This window comes from Corythoichthys intestinalis, chromosome 18 (genome assembly GCF_030265065.1).
Source record: "Corythoichthys intestinalis isolate RoL2023-P3 chromosome 18, ASM3026506v1, whole genome shotgun sequence".
NCBI classification, from domain to species: domain Eukaryota; kingdom Metazoa; phylum Chordata; class Actinopteri; order Syngnathiformes; family Syngnathidae; genus Corythoichthys; species Corythoichthys intestinalis.
In genome coordinates, this window is record NC_080412.1 from 8,216,872 (window position 1) to 8,237,667 (window position 20,796).

At 38.3% G+C, this 20,796-nt stretch overlaps 1 protein-coding gene across 5 annotated transcripts in view; it reads left to right on the forward strand.

The window, feature by feature from the left end:
* arhgap32b (Rho GTPase activating protein 32b) overlaps nt 1–20,796 on the forward strand; it is a 232,415-nt gene that overhangs the window by 172,923 nt on the left and 38,696 nt on the right. For 4 of the 5 annotated variants that reach the window (XM_057820954.1, XM_057820953.1, XM_057820955.1 and 1 more), the window contains one exon: nt 17,118–17,267. In XM_057820954.1, coding sequence (XP_057676937.1) covers nt 17,118–17,267 — 150 coding nt within the window. Of the gene's footprint in view, nt 1–10,321; nt 11,328–17,117; nt 17,268–20,796 lie in introns of those variants that run through there. The other variant, XM_057820957.1, reaches the window with a different exon arrangement.

Here is a 20,796-nt window from a genome sequence, read left to right on the forward strand (position 1 = left end):
GTTCCTCTCGGGTTCAAATTAAAAGGGGTTGAACAGAAGACATTTTTATGTCGCTAGAGTCATACTCTGGAAGCCCAACAGTGTAACCATGTGACGTCGCTGCTAAGGATGCAACAATACTCGGTTTTATATTGAACCGTTCGATATGTCCACTTCGATTCAATATGCAACAACATTCGATCCAATTGAAAAAGCTCCCAAAATGTACGCATTTTCCGAACTTCTTTCTGCGGTCTCTCTTGCTATAATGTCCGGCGCATCTTTGCCTTGTTAAAAAAAAAAAAAAAAAAAAAAAAAAAAAAAGCTGTGAGAAGGCTAAACCCCGCTAGGAGCCCCCCCTCCACTCCTCCCCCAAAACCCCCAGATGATCACTCCCAGAGTGATCATAGGACGCATATACTACATAGGTAAATTAAAAACCGCCATGACTTAGTTGAAGTTAAGCAGGCCAAATCAATCCGTACCAGTGACTAGATAATGCGACAAATATTGTTAATTCAGTACCTAACACAGATGGACTTGGACAACAAATAGGATGTTTTGATCATGTGGTAAACATAGCTGCTAAGAGAGCTGTAGCAATCAACAGTGTGCCCCGCCTCACTTTACAAACAGTGAAGATTGTTCTCAGCATTTTCATACAAAATTTCTTAAGATCAGTAAGAAGAAAGCACAAAAATATTATGCATTATAATTCATGTTTATGTGATGGCATTGTTTTTTTTTTTGCTTGTTAGCAAAATAAGATAAAATAACACTTGTATTTTTTTGTTTCGGAGCATTAAATGTTTTGAATCGAATCGAAAATCGTGTCCCTCAAATCGAAAATTGTACCGAACTGTGACTTAACTGTATCATTGCATCCCTAGTCACCGCCCTGCGATGTCAACAACAATGGCGACCTACTAGTTACACTAATTTTACAAATTGTATAAAAACTAAAACATCAAGAGGGGTTTCAATATCAAATTATTTTAACTCATAATAACGTTTATCTTTCAAGAACTACAGGTCTTTCTATCCGTGGATCCCTTCTCTTGTAAAAGTACAAAAGTACTCGCTTTAAAATTTACTTTGCAAGCAAAAAGTAAAGGTATTTTTTCAAAAATGTGAAATGTATATGACGCGCACAGAGATCTGAGCCAATATTCAAAGAAACAGAAATTTCATTGACTGCACAATTTTATTTAAAACTGCAGAATGGAGAAAAAACAAGCTAAAAAAAAAAACCTCCAAAGTTTAGATTAATGGCAGATTTCAAGCAACTATCAGGTGCATACCGCCTGCACAAGAGTGTGCAGCACCAATCTGAAGGCACGGTCCTCTCACTGTTGGTTTTTATTGGTCAATATCTTGTTCATCTCCATAATATTGCCTGTACTTGTGTTGCTGCCTCTAGTGCTCAATGACGGTATAGTTGACAAATACACAAAAATGTACTTAAGTACAGCAACAAAGTACTTTTACTTTGTTACATTCCACCACTGATGCAGGTAGACAAATTATTCAGAGTCCTTCATTTCGTGACCTTCCAAACTGTTTTGTATTTAGTGCATAGTTAAGCTTGTCACTCCATCTGGTTGTTTTATAACAACCCAATACAGTATGTATATGAAAAGAGCGAAAATGTAAATATAGCCATATTTGCATTTTAGTTGCATACAAAACTGATCTCGTTTGCATAATTGTTTCAAGTTTGTCCAAGTAATTTTTCTCGGGGAGCATCAGATGGAATGCAATTTGGGGATAAGAAAAGAAAACCTTAGTGTTGCTGAATATACGGCTACAGGATTTTCACAAAAGAGAACAACCTTTTGTCTCCTGCTCGGGATTATCTTTCTTATGTTGTTCCCTAAAGGTATATGCAAATGATTGCAGGAGTGAGCCAGGTTACTGGAGCATTTCTCAGAGCTGCTCAATGTATCCTGTGTCTGGATAAGGTCCAGCTGTGTTTGTGCGTGTCTGTTTTGTCGAAAATGAAAGACCACGGGAGGGGCGTCGTCGTTCTGGGTCCTGGCTAGCCTTGATTTATTTAATCCTTTCACAACCAGGGGGGTCTGTAAACCCATCCATTGAGTGGTAAGCTTTGTCCTGCAACAGTATGAATCGCTGTCTCACTCTCCATGGCGACTAAAACAGCACATTCCTGTTGGGAAGGACACGCATTGGAAAAAAGACATACTGTCTTACTTAAATCCTATCTGCACTTTCTTAACAATTGCTATGCCCAGAGGTGGGTAGAGCAGCCTGTAGCGTTACTTCTAAAGCATATAACTCGAGTAAAAGTAGTGACTCAAAAAATTTACAAGAAAAAAAGAAAATAGTATTCTGTGAAAAGACCACTCAAGAAATGAGTAATTGCTTACAATGCCTGTTTTTTGTTGTTGTTTTTTTTGTCTCATCACGTCTCGTTTTGAACTGCATGACTGAATTAGGCCAAGAAACAACAAAAAAATCGAGTGATGACTAGAAAAATCTACAGAAATGAAACATTACCTGTCCAAAGTGCATGAGTGAGAGAGTGGAGAGAACATTTCATGGAGAGAACATGGGAGAAAGGTTGAAATCCACTTCCGAGTAATGTTGACGGCAGCTCTGTATGTGAAATAGTTTATTTTTTACGTCGCATTAAAGACGCCATGTGATTGAACAGGCCGGCCTGATCATAGGACTTCCGATTGCAAGCTTGTGTGTGTTCATTTGACCAGTGTTGTTTTTTACAGCCCTTTTAATTGTGTTTCAGTCTTTTGGACGAAAATACTTTTTACTGTAAGTCATATTTCAGTCATTTCAAAATGTTTTCGTATTTGTCTAGTTTTAGTCGACAAAATCTCACTCAAATTTCCTCTAGTTTTAGTCAACCATATATATATATAAATATTTTCGTCTGCAAAATTCAAATTCAAAGTTTTAGTCCAAAAATAAATAAAGGTTTCCAACAATTTTGAATGAACATAGGCAGACAAGCACATATAATGGCGTCTACAAGGACAACGCCAACTTTGTGGTGATAATACACACGCAACCGGAAAAGCAGTACATTATTTTCAGTTAAACCTACTTAGAAGCCACGAACTGTATGTAAAAAAAAAAAAAAAAAAGTTGTCCAAGCGTTTAACTTCCTCTAGACTTACTGACCAGAAAAGCCAAGTGGCTCTGCTTTAGACTGGCCAGTGTTTTAAGAGAATGCTCGCCATTCAGAAGCTGATGCTAACGCTAACGCTAGGATTAAATTTGGAGTCAGATAATCATTCAGCACAGACCTTTAAAGGGTACCACGGTTTGAAAGACATATAATTCTTAAAAGATAAATGTTAGTATGTGTTATAGAAAATTGATATTAAAACCCCTCTTAATGTTTTCGTTTTGATAAAATTTGTAAAATTTAACTAGTAGGTTGCCATTGTTGCTGACGACGCAATGCACTCTGTGCAGTGACGTCACTGGGTGGCACTGCTCGGCTAGCACAGAGTCAAAAAAAAAACAATACCTGTCACTTTTTAGTTACTTAAACATGTCGTCGGTTCTGCCCTTCCAGTTTGAACGCGAGTGTATAAGTGAAAGGCACTGTTGATATTTTACAAAACGAGCAGCAAAAGCAATTGAATGAAGGTCTTCAGTTGGATTTGAACCTGTGTTCCCCATGCGACAGACTAGCGCGTGGAACACAGGAGTATTCTTTCGCTTGACTTTAGTCATGATTTTCTTTATAAAGCAATCGTAACCCACATACGCTCTCTGTCTCTGTGGGGTAAAACCTGAAAGGGAAATGCAACTGAAAAGAACATGCAGCTGCCTTGACCACAGAATTAGAAAACGCGGCTCACTTCAGACAGCAAGCAGACAGCAATAACGTAAAAGGGTTTATTGAACACAAACACACTAAAAAAAAAACAAGCGATAGAGAAAAGGGAGACACAAAAAGGGCCTGTGACAGTAGGTTGGGATCAATTTAAAAACAGAAAGAAAAAAAAATATGAAAACTGCTGTGAGAGGCAGACAAACAGGAAAAAAAACAAGGCAATGATGCAACTAGCAACGAAGGGATATACAAACTGTCAAATGGCAGCAAGTCAATTCTCAGCAAGCCGCCGAGGATCGGTTGAAACACACTGCTGATGAGCTGCAATTGAATTTAGGTACGACGTTGGGAACTCATCCCACAGCTCTGTAACAAAAAAATCTGACCAGCAGCAGAATGTGATAAAATCATGCCAATCATCATACTAGCTTCGCTTGCTAGCTAGCACAGCTATTCTCCCAGTCCAGCCCAAGCGTGCATTGCTTGTGTAAAACATGGCGCCCCCCCTTAGGTCAAAACATGTACTAAATATTATAGATCTTTAAATCAATGGCAATAATATATGTTTCTAATAACATATTTTAGTAAAAGAGAACAATTGTGGCTTATTAATGCCTACAAGTCTAAAAAGTCTGAGGTTCCCTTTAAAGGCTAAAGCAACATTGCATATTCTCTCTTGTCAAGATAAGAAAACAAATCTTACAATGTTTCCAAACAAGCAAGATGGAGCGCAGCCTAGTTTAAAATTCATCTTAAACTCTGGTGATCAGGGAGAGGCGCAGCTCATCGCACATGGGTGACACGAAAATGTTATTCAAGTAAATGTAACACGTTTAGGCATGTGCCGGTTACCGGTTTCACGGTTTACCGTGGTGTGAAAACGTCGCGGTTTCAAAACCACTAAAATTTTCCGTCAGACCGTAGTACGGTATTCGCTATTTTTCATGTGTCAAAAATGCAGCCAGAGGTGGCTTGGCGCGGCAGCGCTCACCCCCTCCCATTTGTTGCTGTGTGTGAAAGTGACACTATCGGCTAGACAGCCAGTGAACCCAAAAACAAATACTCCAAACATAAGGCGTACTTTTCTTCCATTTATCGAGCTCTCAAATCGTGGTAAGTGGAATATACAAAATGAATACATTTAAAACGTTGTACAATTGTATTTTTCCATGTGCGAGTAGCTTCAACAGATTAGCATCATGAAAAAGTTCGCCAAAAACAAAACACATTTTCCTTTCAAATTCAAGCACAAATCCACGTTCGCTGGATCAAGGAGAGGTCTCACTCCCAATGTTTTATTTTTGTTTGTTTAGATGAAACCTTTCCACAAAAATATTTACACTTTAGACTAACTTATACATTTTTTACTAACCTATTAACTTATGAATTCCTTGTTTTTAACACATAGGCATGACATCATGTAGACTAGAGCTGACACAGTGGCTGAAAATGGCGAAACTTCACTTGAGCTTTTCCACCCTCAAAAAAAAGTCATGCAGTAGAATTTAAAAAATTTTTTATTCAGAAGTGTTTTTACTTTTTTATAGAAATTATTTTGTTCTTGCTCTAATCTTGAGCAACTTGAGCTGTGGCTGTGGGTACAGTCTATAAGTTATATTTATTTTAATTTTATTTAAAATATATATATTTTTTTTAATTGATAATTTGTTTTAAGCATATATTCTTGTCCCAATTTGCAACTATGTTCTGAAAAAAAAAAAAATCCTGTTCAATGGGGAAAAAAAAATTTTTTTTTAACCCATACATCTCAAAATAACACATTTTAGAGCTATAATCTCAATACCATGATACCGTGAAACCGCGGTATTTTTGCCCACGGTTATCGTACCGTCAAAATCTCATACTGGCACATGCCTAAACGCGCTACTACGCAGATCTGGCTATGTCGCAGTGAAATGAGGAAAATTAATTGTATACAAACTGTTTACTGTGTTAAAAAAGAAAATGGGTCACTGTATCCAGATTCAAATTATATATAATGAATGCTACGGTGGAATTTAACAACTTCACAGTAAAAATGCATATTATAGACCTACCTATCAGTTCCTTAGCCAGATGTAGCAACCCCCTCATTTGCACGCCCTTTTGTCATATCTAGGGACCTGTGATTTGGGCAGCTGTTTGAGCATATACTTGATGAGCTCAAACAGCTGGTTATGTGAAAGAGAGAGGAAGCGATTGGATCGAGAATGTGTGAGAGATTGAGGGTCTGATTTGTTCCTGTAGTTCCCTAGTATCCTAGCTCATTTCCTGGTGCTCTAGTTCTGGCCTGTGAAATTCTCTGAGGTCCCTTGTGTAACTTGTCTTTCCACATGAGTAGCCTTAACGACAACGTCTGTTAGGTGGAGGCCGGTATGCCATATGCCAAAGCAGGGAAGTTCTTTTTAAAGAGTTTTTGTGAGAAATAAAGAAATTGTATGATGCTTTAACACCGAATTGCACTCTGCTCATCAAGTAATGTGTTATTGGGCAACATGGCAGAAGGCTTCTTGCCCCATTTGTGTGCTGATGACGCAGTGAACACTTGTATCAAAGGTCAGCTCCACCCCTCTGCTTTACTGTCCTTACAATGTGACTTACAAGCAGACTCTCTTTGGCAAGTTCACCACATGATCTTGGCATTTTACTATTTTGAACAAGAATGAGCCAATATTGACCTTTTTGATACACAGCATACGGTGCTTATAAACCAGGGGGACCCAAACTATTCTTAAAAGGAGATGTAAGTTTTCATTCCGACTGATCAAGAGGCACTTTTTCCACCAATCTGGTGTCTTACAAGTGTTAATCAGTTGATATTGGCTTTGAACAAAAACCTGCAACCCCAGTGCCCCCTGACAACCGGTTTAGACTAGGGATAGGATGATACACTTAAACTCACAGTCCAATGCAACTTGATATGCCAGGGTCATGAGCCGATATTAAAAAATAAACTAGGTAATTAAAAGTTTTTGTTTCAGTTACTCAAAACGAAACACAATCAGGCCAAATGTACTGTATAAATGTGTATATAAATATATACTGTATATATCAGGTAGTCCCCGGGTTACGAATGAATTCCGTTCCTCGCTGGCGATGTAACCCAAATTTCAGCGTAAGAGGGAATTAACCCTTTAAGTACCCCTAAATACCTAAATATCCCAAAACGTGTTAGATGTCATACTTATAAAATGAAGTAAAAAAAATAACAGCTTGACAGACAGACACAGACAGACAGACAGATATTGCAGTGGTATAAAAAAAAGTATCTGAACCTTTTGGAATTTGTCACATTTCTGCATAAAATCTCCATCAAATGTGATTTGATCTTTGTCAAAATCCCACACATGAAAAAACTGTGCTTTAAAACCACCCAAACATTTATAGGTTTTCATATTTTAATAAGGATAGTATGAAAACAATGCCGGGGGGGCGGGGGGGCAAGTGAACCATCACATTTAATATTTTGTGGACCTCCTTTGGCAGCAATAACTTCAACCAGACACTTCCTGTAGTTACAGATCAGTCTGGCACATCAATCAGGACTAATCTTGGCCCATTCTTCTCTACAAAACTGCTGTAGTTCAGTTATGAATCACTGTCTTTAGGTCATGCCACAGCATCTCAATGGGGTTCAAATCTAGACTTTTACTAGGCCACTCCAGAATGTGTATTTTGTTCTTCTGAAACCATTCTGAAGTTGATTTACTTCTGTGTTTTGGACCATTGTCTTGTTGCAGCATCCATCCTCTTTTTAGCTCAACTGTCTAAAACACGGCCTCAGGTTTTCCTGCAAAACTTCCTGATATACTTTTGAAATTATTCTTCCGTTAATGATTCATAGACTTAATCATGTTTTTACATCTGTGTGATTTTTGACAAAGATCAGATCACATTTGATGGTGATTTTATGCAGAAATTCCAGGAGGTTCAGATACTTTTTCACACCACTGCACTTTACCTCTGGTAACACTGCTCACACCATAATTCTTCTTACAACTGACATTTATTAATTTGTCACCGTCTAACTATGAGCGCACTAGTAGAAAATAAAATACAATAATGACAAAAGCGTACAATAACACTATAAAGTCAATCAATAGACATATTTGCTTACAAAAACATACCTCAATGGCTGCACAATAATATCAAGGGAAATAAGTTCCAAATCAGAGCAATTCAACAAGGAACACGGCAGCTATTAGTGGCACCGCTACAGCCATCACTGCTCAATTTGATCTCTCGCTTCTCTTGGGGGAGACAGACAACCTCTACTGCCACTTGCTGTCAACACTGTAGTCGTCCAACAAGAGTTACTACTGTAGCCTCATGCCTTCCAGCATGCAATGCGGCGCTACAGATCTAAATACAGTAATGTTCTAAATTCATGTTCTGTCTTCAGTTATTGTTCCAGTTGTGTTATTAATTGCTATTTATGCTATTTACTATGACGTTATGTGATTGTTTTATTTTCATTTTGGAACTGAGTTTGAATGACCTATTACTACTTGTCATTTTTTCATGAAGGGGATGGATGCCTATTCTTCTGCTGACACATTATAAGTAGGAATTGTTCCTCCCTGCCTCATGAGTGCCACTAAGTGGCTCGTGACTACTCGTGGTAAAGTTGCTCGGTCAGTAAATCGAATCGACTAAAATACAAATGATTTTAGCAATATAGCCCATTGATACTTATTCTAGTCTTTATTACACAATGCGTATCATGACATTTCGTATCGCAATATATATCGTCTTATTATATTTTGTCCCAAATCTAGATTTGACACCAATTTTGTAAGCCACTGAGAAATACTCTAATGTGCCGATTGTTATGTAGTTGCTGTACATACATGAGCTACAGTACTTGTCCATTTTTGGTTGTCCGGAATGTTGGAATTTTAAAGCAATGTACAAAAGTGAACGCCTCATGAAGTGGAAGAGTCTTGACTGCAGTCTTGTGATTCTGAAGCCTCAACAAATCAGTTTAGCTTTATTTGAAGTCAACATACCTTGTTAATGACTAATTTGGTTCTTTCAGGAATTTCTGTAATTCCCACAAAACAGTGTAACCCAAACGAGGGAGAAAGTTGTACCTTTAAATGTATATGTAAATGTGTCCTGATTTGATTTAAAAAAGGATTCAGTGAAAATAAATTGCAAAAGGACATTCTGGTTGTGCAAACCTGGTAAAATTGCACAGAAGGTTATGAAAAATAATGTAAACAAAACTGTTTCGGCACTTTTAATGAACCCTTCATTGGGCACGCACACAAAAATACACACGGTCCCAGGCTTCAACTTGGACCGTGTGCTTTGGTCAGATGAGACCAAGGTTGAGCTTTTTGGCAACAAGCACTCTAAGTGGGTCTGGCGCATGCTGAAAAGCACCTCATACCCACTGTGAAGTATGGGGGTGGGTCAGTGATGCTGTTGGGCTGTTTCGCTTCCAAAGGCCCTGGGAACCTTGTTAGGGTGCATGGCATCATGAATGCTTTGAAATACCAGGACATTTTCAATCAAAATCTGTTGCCTTCTGCCCGCAAGCTGAAGATGGGTCGTCACTGGGTCTTTCAGCAAGACAATGACCCTAAACATATGGCCAAATCTACACAGAAATGGTTCTCCTGAGACAAAATCAAGCTCCTCTTCTTCTCTTCCATCTCAGTCCCCAGACCAGGGTTGTACAAAGTATTAACACCAGGGGTGCTAATAATTGTGACACACATTATTTGATGTCAAATAATTTTTTCTTTATGTGGGATTTTTTTCCCCACTGAATGAATGCACTTGTATTGAAGGTTGGATTTTTCTCTTTTTTTCCATTAAGGTCCCATATTATTTAAATAAAAAAATATATACTGTATATTAGAAGCTAAAAAACACATCTTTTTCAGGGGTGCCAATAGTTATGGAGGGCACTGTAATTAGAGCTCTAGCCAAGGCAAAGTCTGAGTAGGTTTTATTTGTATTTTGCATAGCTTTTTTGATTGGGAATGCCAGTTCTCTTTGCATTGAGCGCTTTTCATTTTGTGAACATTATTTTTTTTGAGAGATAGGAATGTTATTTTTGTTATGCTTTTACAAAATGATACTGTAGCGACTTAACTGTTTCACCCAAATACATGAAGGGAAGTTGGGCAACCATGACTGTCAGTGGTGGCTGCAAATGGTATACAGTATGTTCTGCGTTGTGTTCAATTGGGCGTGTTAAGAAAAAGAACGTCTCCTGCTCCGCCCAAATGCATGATGGGAAGTTGGGCAACCAGGACCATCAGTAGTGGCTGCAAATGGTATATAATATGTTCTGCGTTGTGTTCAATTCAGTGTGTTATGAAAAATATCGTCTCTTTCTCTGCCCAAATGCATTATAGGAGGTTGGAAAACCATGACTGTTAGTAGTCGCTGCCAAAGCTTCAGCGGCGCGGTCCAATCAACGCCTGTGTCCACTCCAATTTCTCTGCCTTTTCGCTCTCAATGTGCTAAAACGGCGTCATTGTAAACTGTTTGAGGCAACGCATGATTGGGTCATTCCGTGCATGCGTTAATTGCGTCAAATGTTTTAACATGATTAATTTAAAAAATTAATTGCCACCCGTTAACGTGATAAATTTGACAGCCCTAATATTAACATTGTGGATATAATATTTTGGGTTATGTAGGCACACTTGCATTTGTTATTGTGGCCTACATAACCCAACATTTGGAGGTCCATGCACGTATGTGGACGGAGGTTTTTTTCTTAATTACCAAAAATAGTCACTTGCCTTATACAGGGTTAAGTAATCATTGTTTTGTAAAGCATAATTATTCATTATTCAAATTGGTGTGTCTTCAGCAGTTCCTAAAGAGAAGCTGGAATAGATATAAGCTCAAAATATTTATTTTTGTTTTTACAAAGAAAATATATGTGTATGTATACATATATATTTTTTATTTAAATTTTCCTTTACTGTGCCGACTGTAAATTGCTAACTGTGACTTTCAGACCGAAGTACTATGTAATCATATAGGTTATGCATATGCACGTGTATGTAGTATGTACATTGCACTGATACACCCACAAGGTCATTCATTACTGTTATGGCAGACGAAAAAACCCAGACAGCCCTTGCACGTGGTGATTAAATGTTATTTCTGGCGTCGTTGTTCACGATAATTCAGAAATAACGTATCCCAAAGTTGAAGAGTGAAACGTCCCATACATTTTATAGTACTTGAATGCAGCACGAGTCTGTATGTAAACCAATGCTAAAGAGCAAGAGGAGGTGTGCGCGTGAGCGAAGAAGCTGACAGAGCAAAAAGTAGTCAGCTTTGCTCTTTTCTTCTCGTCTTTTCTTTTTATCACTTAATTCTCGTTTCCGTCGCCAAATATTACCTATCCGCTTCCCTTTCGATGTTTGTATTTGGAGTGGTCCACTTTGGTGCAGTTTTATGGCCGTGGAAGAAAAAGACGAGCGGACATTAGTTGGACTTTATTTGGCATATGCGCCGGGGGCGACTCATACTACTGTACAGTAAAAGCAAGGTAAGATGTCCTGGTGTGTGTTTTACCAAATATTTAGACACAAATTGTACCTCACACAGTGTCGAAGTTGGCAATAATTACCACTTTTTTTCGGCGAAAGGAAAAAGCGGTTTGGGGAATTTGACTGGTATTTCAAAATTCGGAAGGAAATGTTTTATGATTCTTCGTTGTATTGAGGCAACTAATGGAAATTACGGTTCTAGTTATTTTTTTACGCTCGAACATTATTTATTTAATCAGCAGGCCAATGGTTCCTCATATTATAACACAAACTTCTCTACCAGCCTGAGCCTCTTTTGTCCGAATTTGCATACCTTTGATGTTGGGCTCTATATTTCAAAGAAAAATGTGCTCACAATGGCCTGCTCGGGTCCCTTTTTCAGGACACAATAAACTTCATGTCCAAACTTTTGTTTTCTTCACTGACCAATTATTATCAACATTTTGGACCCAAAAAGACAACAACAAAAATTCCAAAATCTTTTGTGAAAATTTGTAATATTGATGTCCCATTGACAACCAAACATGCTCGACAAACCGTTTTCAAGCTTGATAATATTTATTCAACAGAAAAAATAAGACTGAATAGTTTTATATTTGACATTTCAACACAACCAGCAGGTATGGTCATAGGAACACCGACTCACTCCCCTTTTTTAAATTCAAACTTAAAACACACCTGTTCAAACTCGCCTATCCAAAACAATCCCTAATTTCTTTGTGTTTTATTTTTCTGCTAATTTTTATCAGAATTTTTTTTTTTTTGGTAGTATTTTAAATTTGCCTTAAAAGTTGTATACGTAATTTTTACTGTTTTCTGTCGTTAATTTGTTTTGGGGTTTTTTATCATTGTACGGCGACCTTGATTGCCAGAGAGGTGCCTTCAAATAAAATGTATTATTATTATTATAGGCATTTTAGCCTTTAAACATACCATGGTCCAAACAGGTTAAATACAGTACACTAACAGTGCAAAATAGTGAAAAAAATATATACTGTATTTAAATACATTTATATTATCTAACTAAGGCTGTCAAATTTATTGTGTTAACGGGCGGTAATTTTAAAAATTAATCACGTTAAAATATTTGACACAATTAACGCATGCACGGAATGACCCGTTCATGTGTTGTGTCAAACAGTTTACAATGACGCCGTTTTAGCACATTGGAAGCGAAAAGGCAGAGAAATGCGAGTGGACACACATGTTCATTGACGATCAGATGATCTTTTTCTTAACTAGTTTAATTGAACACAACACAGACCATCTTGTATACCATTTGCAGCCACTACTGACAGTCATGGTTGCACAACTTCCCAGCATGCATTTGGGCGGCGCAGGAGACGATCTGTTCCTTAGAATGCTTAATTAAACATAATGCAGAACATACTGTATACCATTTGCAGCCACCACTGACAGTCATGGTTGGCCAACTTCCCATCATGCATTTTGGGCAGAAAAGTTAAGTCACTACATTAGCATTTAGTGAAAGCACAACAAAAATAATATTCCTATCTCTCAAAAAGATAATGTTCACAAAAAGAAAAGCGCTCAATGCAAAGAGAACTGGCATTCCTAATCAAAATAGCTATGCAAAATACAAATCAAACTTACTCAGACTTTGCCTTGGCTAGATCTCTAATTTAAAACTCGCCATTGACACCTTGTGGTGTATTTTCAATCACTACTTTACTTATCTTTCCATTCCAACAATAATTTACAGAAAAATATGGCATATTTTAGAGATGGTTTGAATTGCGATTAATTACAATTAATTTTTAAGCTGTGATTAACGCGGTTAAAAAATTTTAATCGTTTGACAGCCCTACATCTAACACAAAAAATGGTTTGGAGGATATCTCTTTGTGAGGTTAGGTGTTGCACCCATCCCCTTATTAAAAGTACATACATACAATCAATGATCAAGTCATCAGCCAATCAAACATGCGTTTGACGAAAAAAACGGACTGGCTCATTCAGCAAATGTAAAACGGGTAAATGTAAGTCTGGAAAATAATGAACTTAATAATGGTAGGGTCAATTCTATCGGTACAACATATGGGAAGACAATCTAAATGACCTATATAACTGAACACATTATATATATATGCAAATAAAGTTGCTTAAAAGTTGGTAGGGACTATTTGAGCATCCTGAAAAGTTGGTAGTGTTTTGTCCCTACCGTCCCTATTCAAACCTTCGCCCGTAATGGGGGTAATATTGAAATGTGTTTGGAATGATCGTTGTGTTGCGATGATTCAGCGACCGCTTGTAAAAAAAAAAATGCCTCAGCAGCAAAAACGTGTTCCAACTTCGTCTACTCAATGACGCTCACTGGGGTTCCTGAAAAACAAAATTAATAATGCACGCTCAGAACCAAACTTTAAGCCCCATTCTCTCATATAAGTCCATCCCTACCATTCTCAGAGCATCCATTTCTTCAGGGCGCCAAATTTAAATAAGCAAGTTGCTCTGCCCCACCTTATACAAGTACATGTATGAAGAAAGGGAATAAATAAATACATTTTACAAACCCATTCTTTTTTTTTTTTTTACCCGATCCCTTGAAAATTACTTGATCAGATCGGGAACATCCCCAGTTAACACTATTGTTTCCAATGGTTTCTGAGGTTCCCGATGAGATAAACAAACCTTGCCCTCTCTTATTTAACTGCGGCCGAAGAATAAGTTATTATGATTTACTATTTTCGGTATTGATACAGTAGTTAAATGACAGTTGTGAAAATATTCAAATTCAGAATTCAAGTTAAAATTACCCACTCAAGCATCTTATTGGGTGTGCAGAATTGTTGAATCCAGAGGGGGTTTCAGATTAAGTGAATAGAAATAGCTCACTGAAGATGAGTGTTGTTTGCATTCAGGGTAAGGTGGTACACAGTAGGCTAGATATATCATATTACCCAGGCTCAAAGCCTTTTTTATTGCTCTATGGTGTCTGCTCCATAACATCACCGCTGTGAAGTTGGAATTTTCCTGCCCAACTGCTTCCTTTTAAAAAAAAATCCTCTGATTACATTGACAGGGCTGTGGCTTTTTGGTTGAGGCAGTGAAAAGAATGAACATTTGCCATTACGTGGATAATTGTTTTCTGCTGTAACGCTTGGCCTCTTGTCCATGTTCCCCCACCCCCTACTCATCATATCCAAGCCTCAGTGAGGAAAAAAATTGTCACATAATGCCGCAACTGAAACCTGCCAGCGGTCTTTAGGCTACAGCTCTGTTGTGCTCTATCCTGTCTGGATATTATCAGTTTTATGTTCAAATGCCAGGGCAGGGCTGCAGGCTTAAATTTCCTGAGCTATCATCATCTCGATCCCCACCCCACACCAGGAGGCCACATGTCAAAGATTTATGACTATGTTGGAAAAATACCATCTGATTAGAAACCACTTAACTGAGTTTAAAAATGAATGTCGGTTTACTTTTGGGGGGCATGTGTTTGTATTGTTTTCTGCGGGTCTGGGTGAATTGTTTCCAGCTTGAGTTTTAGCCGCGATATTGTCACATCCCAGCATTCTTGGAAATTTTTAATCAATTCTGCGGAAGGTTTTGCGTTTGTGTTAAAGCTTGAATGCAGAGGACCGCCATGAGACAAGAAGCTTCTCACTAAAGCTGTTAGAGCTTTTCATCACGGAAAATGAAACTGTTCATTTCTGTCAAAAAAAGTCAGTCTACAGTAAAGTACCGTGGTGGTTCTTGGGTTGACTCGAAGTCTTGTTCATTAAAGCTTCTTCACTGCAGAAGTCGGAGCTATAAATATTGAAGAGACAGAAGAGCAAAATAAAAAGATTGCAGTCCTCAAATGAAATGTCTTTTACACAGCTGGATGATGAAGTGTGAAACTACTACCCAACAGGCTGTCATCTATCCTGACATCAAGCAGATGGAGTCTCCGTCTGACCCCTGGAGACAGACGCTTGCTATTTGGCTTCTCTTTCTTATGTCTTTCAGCTAGTCTTGATAAATAAATGCAACATGCCTGGTGTTATTAGCTTCACTTGAGTAAACAAAGCTTCCTCAACCAACTGTTGTTTTTTTGCAGTATTGACAATTTTATTAATAAGTCACAGGTCGGTACGGGTGTCACGGTTCGGTGTGGGTTCGGTTAAAGTTTGGTCAATTGGCTAAACTAAAAAGTAAATCTTATTAAAGTGAAAACTTGTGAATTTCTGTTTTGTTATTCTTTAAGTCACAGTTTATTTGCAAAAATAGGCAACACACCCTTTTTGGTAGAGATCGACTGAGGTAACAGTTAAAAGTCAGGTAGCACTCACCAGGTGGCAACTTTGGTAACTTTTTCTAATAAAAATAAGATACTGCCATTTTCAATGTTCAACACACAGTTAACTGTAAAGGCTGAGTTATGCTTCTGCTGAAGACCAATGGCATCAAGGCGAGCCAGATTTACGAACCTCCGCCGTAGTTTTGACCTGCTCCACCATCAAATTCTCACTACGCGTCACGTCAACGCGTGGTGACATGACGCAAATGGCTGTGATTGGTCGTCTCAGACTGTTGTTTCCGGTTCAGCGCGAAATCGCTACCATTTACAATCATTTTTGTGCCACACTCAAAATTGCACCAAGCTGACGAGAGGATCATCGAAGAGGTCCGCAAGTACGACCACCTGTACAATGTTTCGTCAAGGCATTATAAAGATTGACAAATGGCAAGCAATTCGTGAAAGGAGATTGCTGAAAATACGGGGCTGGAGGTCAGCGAATGCATAAAAAAATGGAAGAACCTCCGAGGCAAGTACGTGTGTGTTCGAGTCCGAATGGCTACACAAAGTGGTGACCCAGGCGGCCAAAAACTGACAGCTTTTTTTTTTTTATCACTGTGTCGTATTTTTGTTTGGTGCACTTCATCGTTTATTTTGTACATATGTTTGATTTGAGCCTGTGACTTATTTACATTTTGCAATTCTAATATATGAAGAATAAAGCGCAGGTTTGGTGTCAAAAGAGTTGTTCTGATGTATAGTTTTCAACAACAGACAGTTTAAACACTTGATACATCATCACTGATTGAGAGTGCCTCGGTGCTTTTATGATAAACTGTTTACCATTAGCTTCCAATGCAGTTTGGGAAGTTCCATAGCCGCCAGAAATCTTTTATGGCTTCCCACCGGCTGGTTGGACGACATGGCAAAAAATCGTGCCGGAGGGCTGTCCACAATGCTTTGTAGATCTCAGACAAAATGCTGGACACATTGCTCGACGTCAGTTTGAAGAAAGCTGCCTCAGCTTGCTGGCTTCGACCTGAGGCTAGAATTCGTAATGTGACTGCCAGTCTCTGAGCAGTCGGGCAGACCACCTCCGCAACCGTCTTCAGCGTCGCCTGCGCCTCAACATTTGGATGATCAACATTTGTTGTTCAATGTTGATGAGCTGAAGATCCACATTCAAGCGTTCCATCTCCGTTGACATTGCTGCGTAACCAGGAGAAAACTAGAGGAAGTCGACATGAGTCCTCCAAAACCGTAATAACACAATGCCATAACCCTCTTGTGGCTTGGTGTTGAATTACAGAGCAACGCGTTCCATTGCCGCAGAACTATCAAATGCTCATTGATGCCGTAAGGTCTACATCGTTGCCACGCCGTCACCGCATTGCAGAAGCATAACTCAGGCTTAAGCCTTTACTAGTGAACATACACTCCCATTAGCTAATTTTTCTATATTTTCTAAGCCTAAAATGCAACATGCAAGTAGTTCCAAAACCAAGTTGAGCTTATGTACAATGTCCTCCCTGCCTTCTGTTCATAGTGTCTAAGAAGCATGGCAAGCTGATTACCTTCTTGCGCTCCTTCATGAAGTCCAGACCCACCAAGCAGAAGTTGAAACAGAGAGGCATCCTCCGGGAGAGGGTGTTTGGCTGCGACCTAGGGGAGCATCTTCTCAACTCTGGACATGACGGTGAGAGAAAATCTGAATTACATGACAGTAATGCGTATTAATTTATTCCTGCCGCAGTCATCCAGGATAAGTATGACGAACACTAGATTCCTCTCAAGTCCTTCGTACGTTTTCGAAAATATTATCATTCAAGACTAGGCAAAACTACCACTCAGTTAGCCATAGTGATGCCTAGGCCTGTTGCAACAACAAATATGAAAAACGTGAGAAACCCAACGTAATTTTTGCCGAAAAGAGCTGATCAAAATCATTGATATGATTTGATTTATTCATTTATTTATTTACCCTTCAGGCATGACAAATCCAAACAAACATGCAGCATTTATATGTGTTTACAGAATGCCATTTCACCACCTGCACTAACCTTCTTTGAGACCCATGTTAATTTCTGTCACAAGAAAATCTCCCATGCTGCTGTCTTGCGAGAAAACAAAGAAATTGCAACGCTGTCATATTTCGAGCATGTCGTCATACTGTACAGTATGTCGAGACAAATGACGAGTCAAATTTTACGTCTGAAGTCGAAAGGATCGTAGGTCGATGCGATCATATGTCGAGGTACCACTGTATTTATTTATTTTAATTGAAAAAAAATCCACGATTGACTGAGGGCGCGAAGTTTGAAGCGCGAAGTAGCAATGGATCACTGTATAATGTATTCGTATGGGAAAATCCCGCTCGACATACGACCATTTCAATTTACAAATGAGGTCTGGAACGAATTAAATTCGTATGTAGAGGTTAGAGCTGTGCGATATGGCCTAAAGTACGTTATCACGGTAAATTGAGCAGATCTACCTCGATAACGATAAATGACGATAAATTCGCCCAAGCGGACTGTTATATAATTTGAATCAATGCGTGAAATACAAATGAACTGTTTCTCGTTGATTTATTTACCAGATTTTATCGTGGCAGTAATGACAGAATGAATAAAGCACATACAGACAAATATCTGTGGCCAATAAACGGTCATATTATAGGCTTCACTGTTGCATTATAATTTATGCTGAATGCTTTACTCTCATAAAAGTAGAGCTGTCCCGACTAGTCGACATAGTCGACGTCATCGATGACGTAAATCCGTCGACGAGCACAACATCCCGTCGACGGTTAATGAAGGGTTAAAAAAATATATGCGCGGAAAGTTCAGAATGTTGGATGCTCTGTATGCAATCGGGGAAAGCGGCACAAAGCCAAAAAAGCGCACCAGAGTGTCCAAAACATTGACTTATTTCAACGAAACAAAGGAGGGTACACTCTTCTGTCCTGTCTCTTCAATGCCAAGCTTGGCTGCACGTCGGCCGTGAATAAACACCTCAAGCGCCGTCACCGTTTGTAATTTTTTTTTTTTTTTTTCATTTTTTGTACACCAGAGGGTGCTGTCGCCTTACTAAATAATAATGTTTCATTGACATTGGGCCTATAAGTGCTATTAGTATTGTTCTTAATGCTAACTGAAAGGTTTATTTCATGTTATGGTATAGAAAATTATATAAGGTTAAAAGGTCATAAATATATACAGTATATACAGTGATTGCACTCAAGGGAGAGATTGTCAATGATAAGGTAATAAATTAAGGTAAAGGCAATTCATATAGGCAATTCATTGATATATAAATAAGGTTTAAAAGGAAAAAGGTGAAAAGTTTTCGTTAATTTCTAATTGTGTTGTTTTATTTGTGTGCACCGTAGCTCTTACGGTGTGATTACATCAAGGATGGAATAAAAGTTGTAAACCATCAGTTTAAGAGACCATCTTTTCATTCGGGATGCTACACTAGTTAATTCTATCAGCATTTGAACTCATTGTTTATTTGTGATTTATTATTGTTATTTATGTGTTTATTTGTACTTTAATAAATAATTTAAGTGTTCCAGTATGTTTTTTTGTGAATTGATAAGCGTCAACAAAAATTTCATTACTAAATTAGTAAACAAAACAAAAAAATATATATATATATATTTTTTTAATTATTAGATTAGTCGACTAATCGTAAAAATAGTCGGCTGACTAATCGGGAGAAAATTAGTCGTTTGGGACAGCCCTACATAAAAGATACCAAAGAAATCACGCACACAGGCACAGATAAAAAATAACGCAACATACTAATTGCTAGATGCAGTCCGTGCCCAATCCACTCATTAATTTAAGCCGTTTTGACAAGGTGAGAGCCGCTATCCGACTCAATCACGTTCATTTTATAGCGTTAGCCTCTAATGTTACCACATGATTTCATACGTAAGCACACTGACTGCTTTCTTAAAGGGGAACGAACATAGCCGAACAACACAGAGTCAAAACAGGAGGAAAAGACTATATTTTCTTGTTTTATTAAATTACCAAATTTACCGTCATTAAGGGTGTAATGGTACATGTATTTGTACTGAACCGTTTCGGTACGTGATGCTCGGTTCGGAATGGAGGCGTACCGAACGAGTTTGACGTAATGTAACCCTTACTTTTCGAGGCTGTGAGTCGATCGGGTTACAGTTTCTTTGTGTAGATTATATTTACTCTGTCTTCTCTACTATAATGATGACCAACACGGTAGGACAGTATAACCCAGAAACGTCAGCGGCGCAACAATGTTGCCGCCGCGAGAACGCAGGCTTTAAAGTCAATCAGCCAATGCACACCAGTCGCAGTGCGGCCGCGTGTCAGTCGCGTCCTAGAAGCGGGTCAGCACGACGCACGTGAAAAGAACGGCAGAGTTTATTATTTGACGCGAGACGCGACCCTCCTGTGTCAATACTACTACCGGTAGCTAGGATCGGGCAGACCGGAAGTCACTCGTGTAAAAATACGGTGGATCCGGTCGATTTTCAAACTAATATGCAATCGTAACCCACTTTTTGAGTCCCATCAGATCTCTTGAGTGGTAGATCGGGGCACAGTTGACTTGTCTTTGTTGCTTTACTGCTGTCTTCTCTGCTATAATAATAACCAACACGGCCCCGTGTTCAATACAAAACCCTCCCACCACAACAAAACAAGTAGGAACTAATATTCACATAGGAACTCAAGTTATACAACATAAAATATACAATATAAATGAATACTACATCACATTTGTAAAATATAAACACATAATAAAATAAATAATAGCCCATTTAAATAAAATAAATTGAAATGAGCTAAAACACCTGTAATTAAATAATAAGAATAATACAGATCCTGCTTACACAATTAAATTTATTAATTTCTGTGTGGTGCTTTAACTTGAGAAAATCCACCAATAAAGCTTTTGAAAACCGTTCATAAGAAAAAAAAATGATTCATTGAGGCATTTCATTTGTAAATTAAAATACATGTTAAAATCTTTGTCATTGGGATTGCTTTTCTCTTTAGCACAGGACTTGTCTTTTTTCTTCTTTCAGAAAGAAAGTTGACCAATATGTGGGGTCTGAAAGGCAAATTGTTTTTGGATTATTATCTTTAAATACCCGCTACTTTTTGAGCAGAATCCTAGCTTTGTATAGGCTAATGTTCCTATTGTTGAAAGCACAAAAGTGTGTAATAAACAAC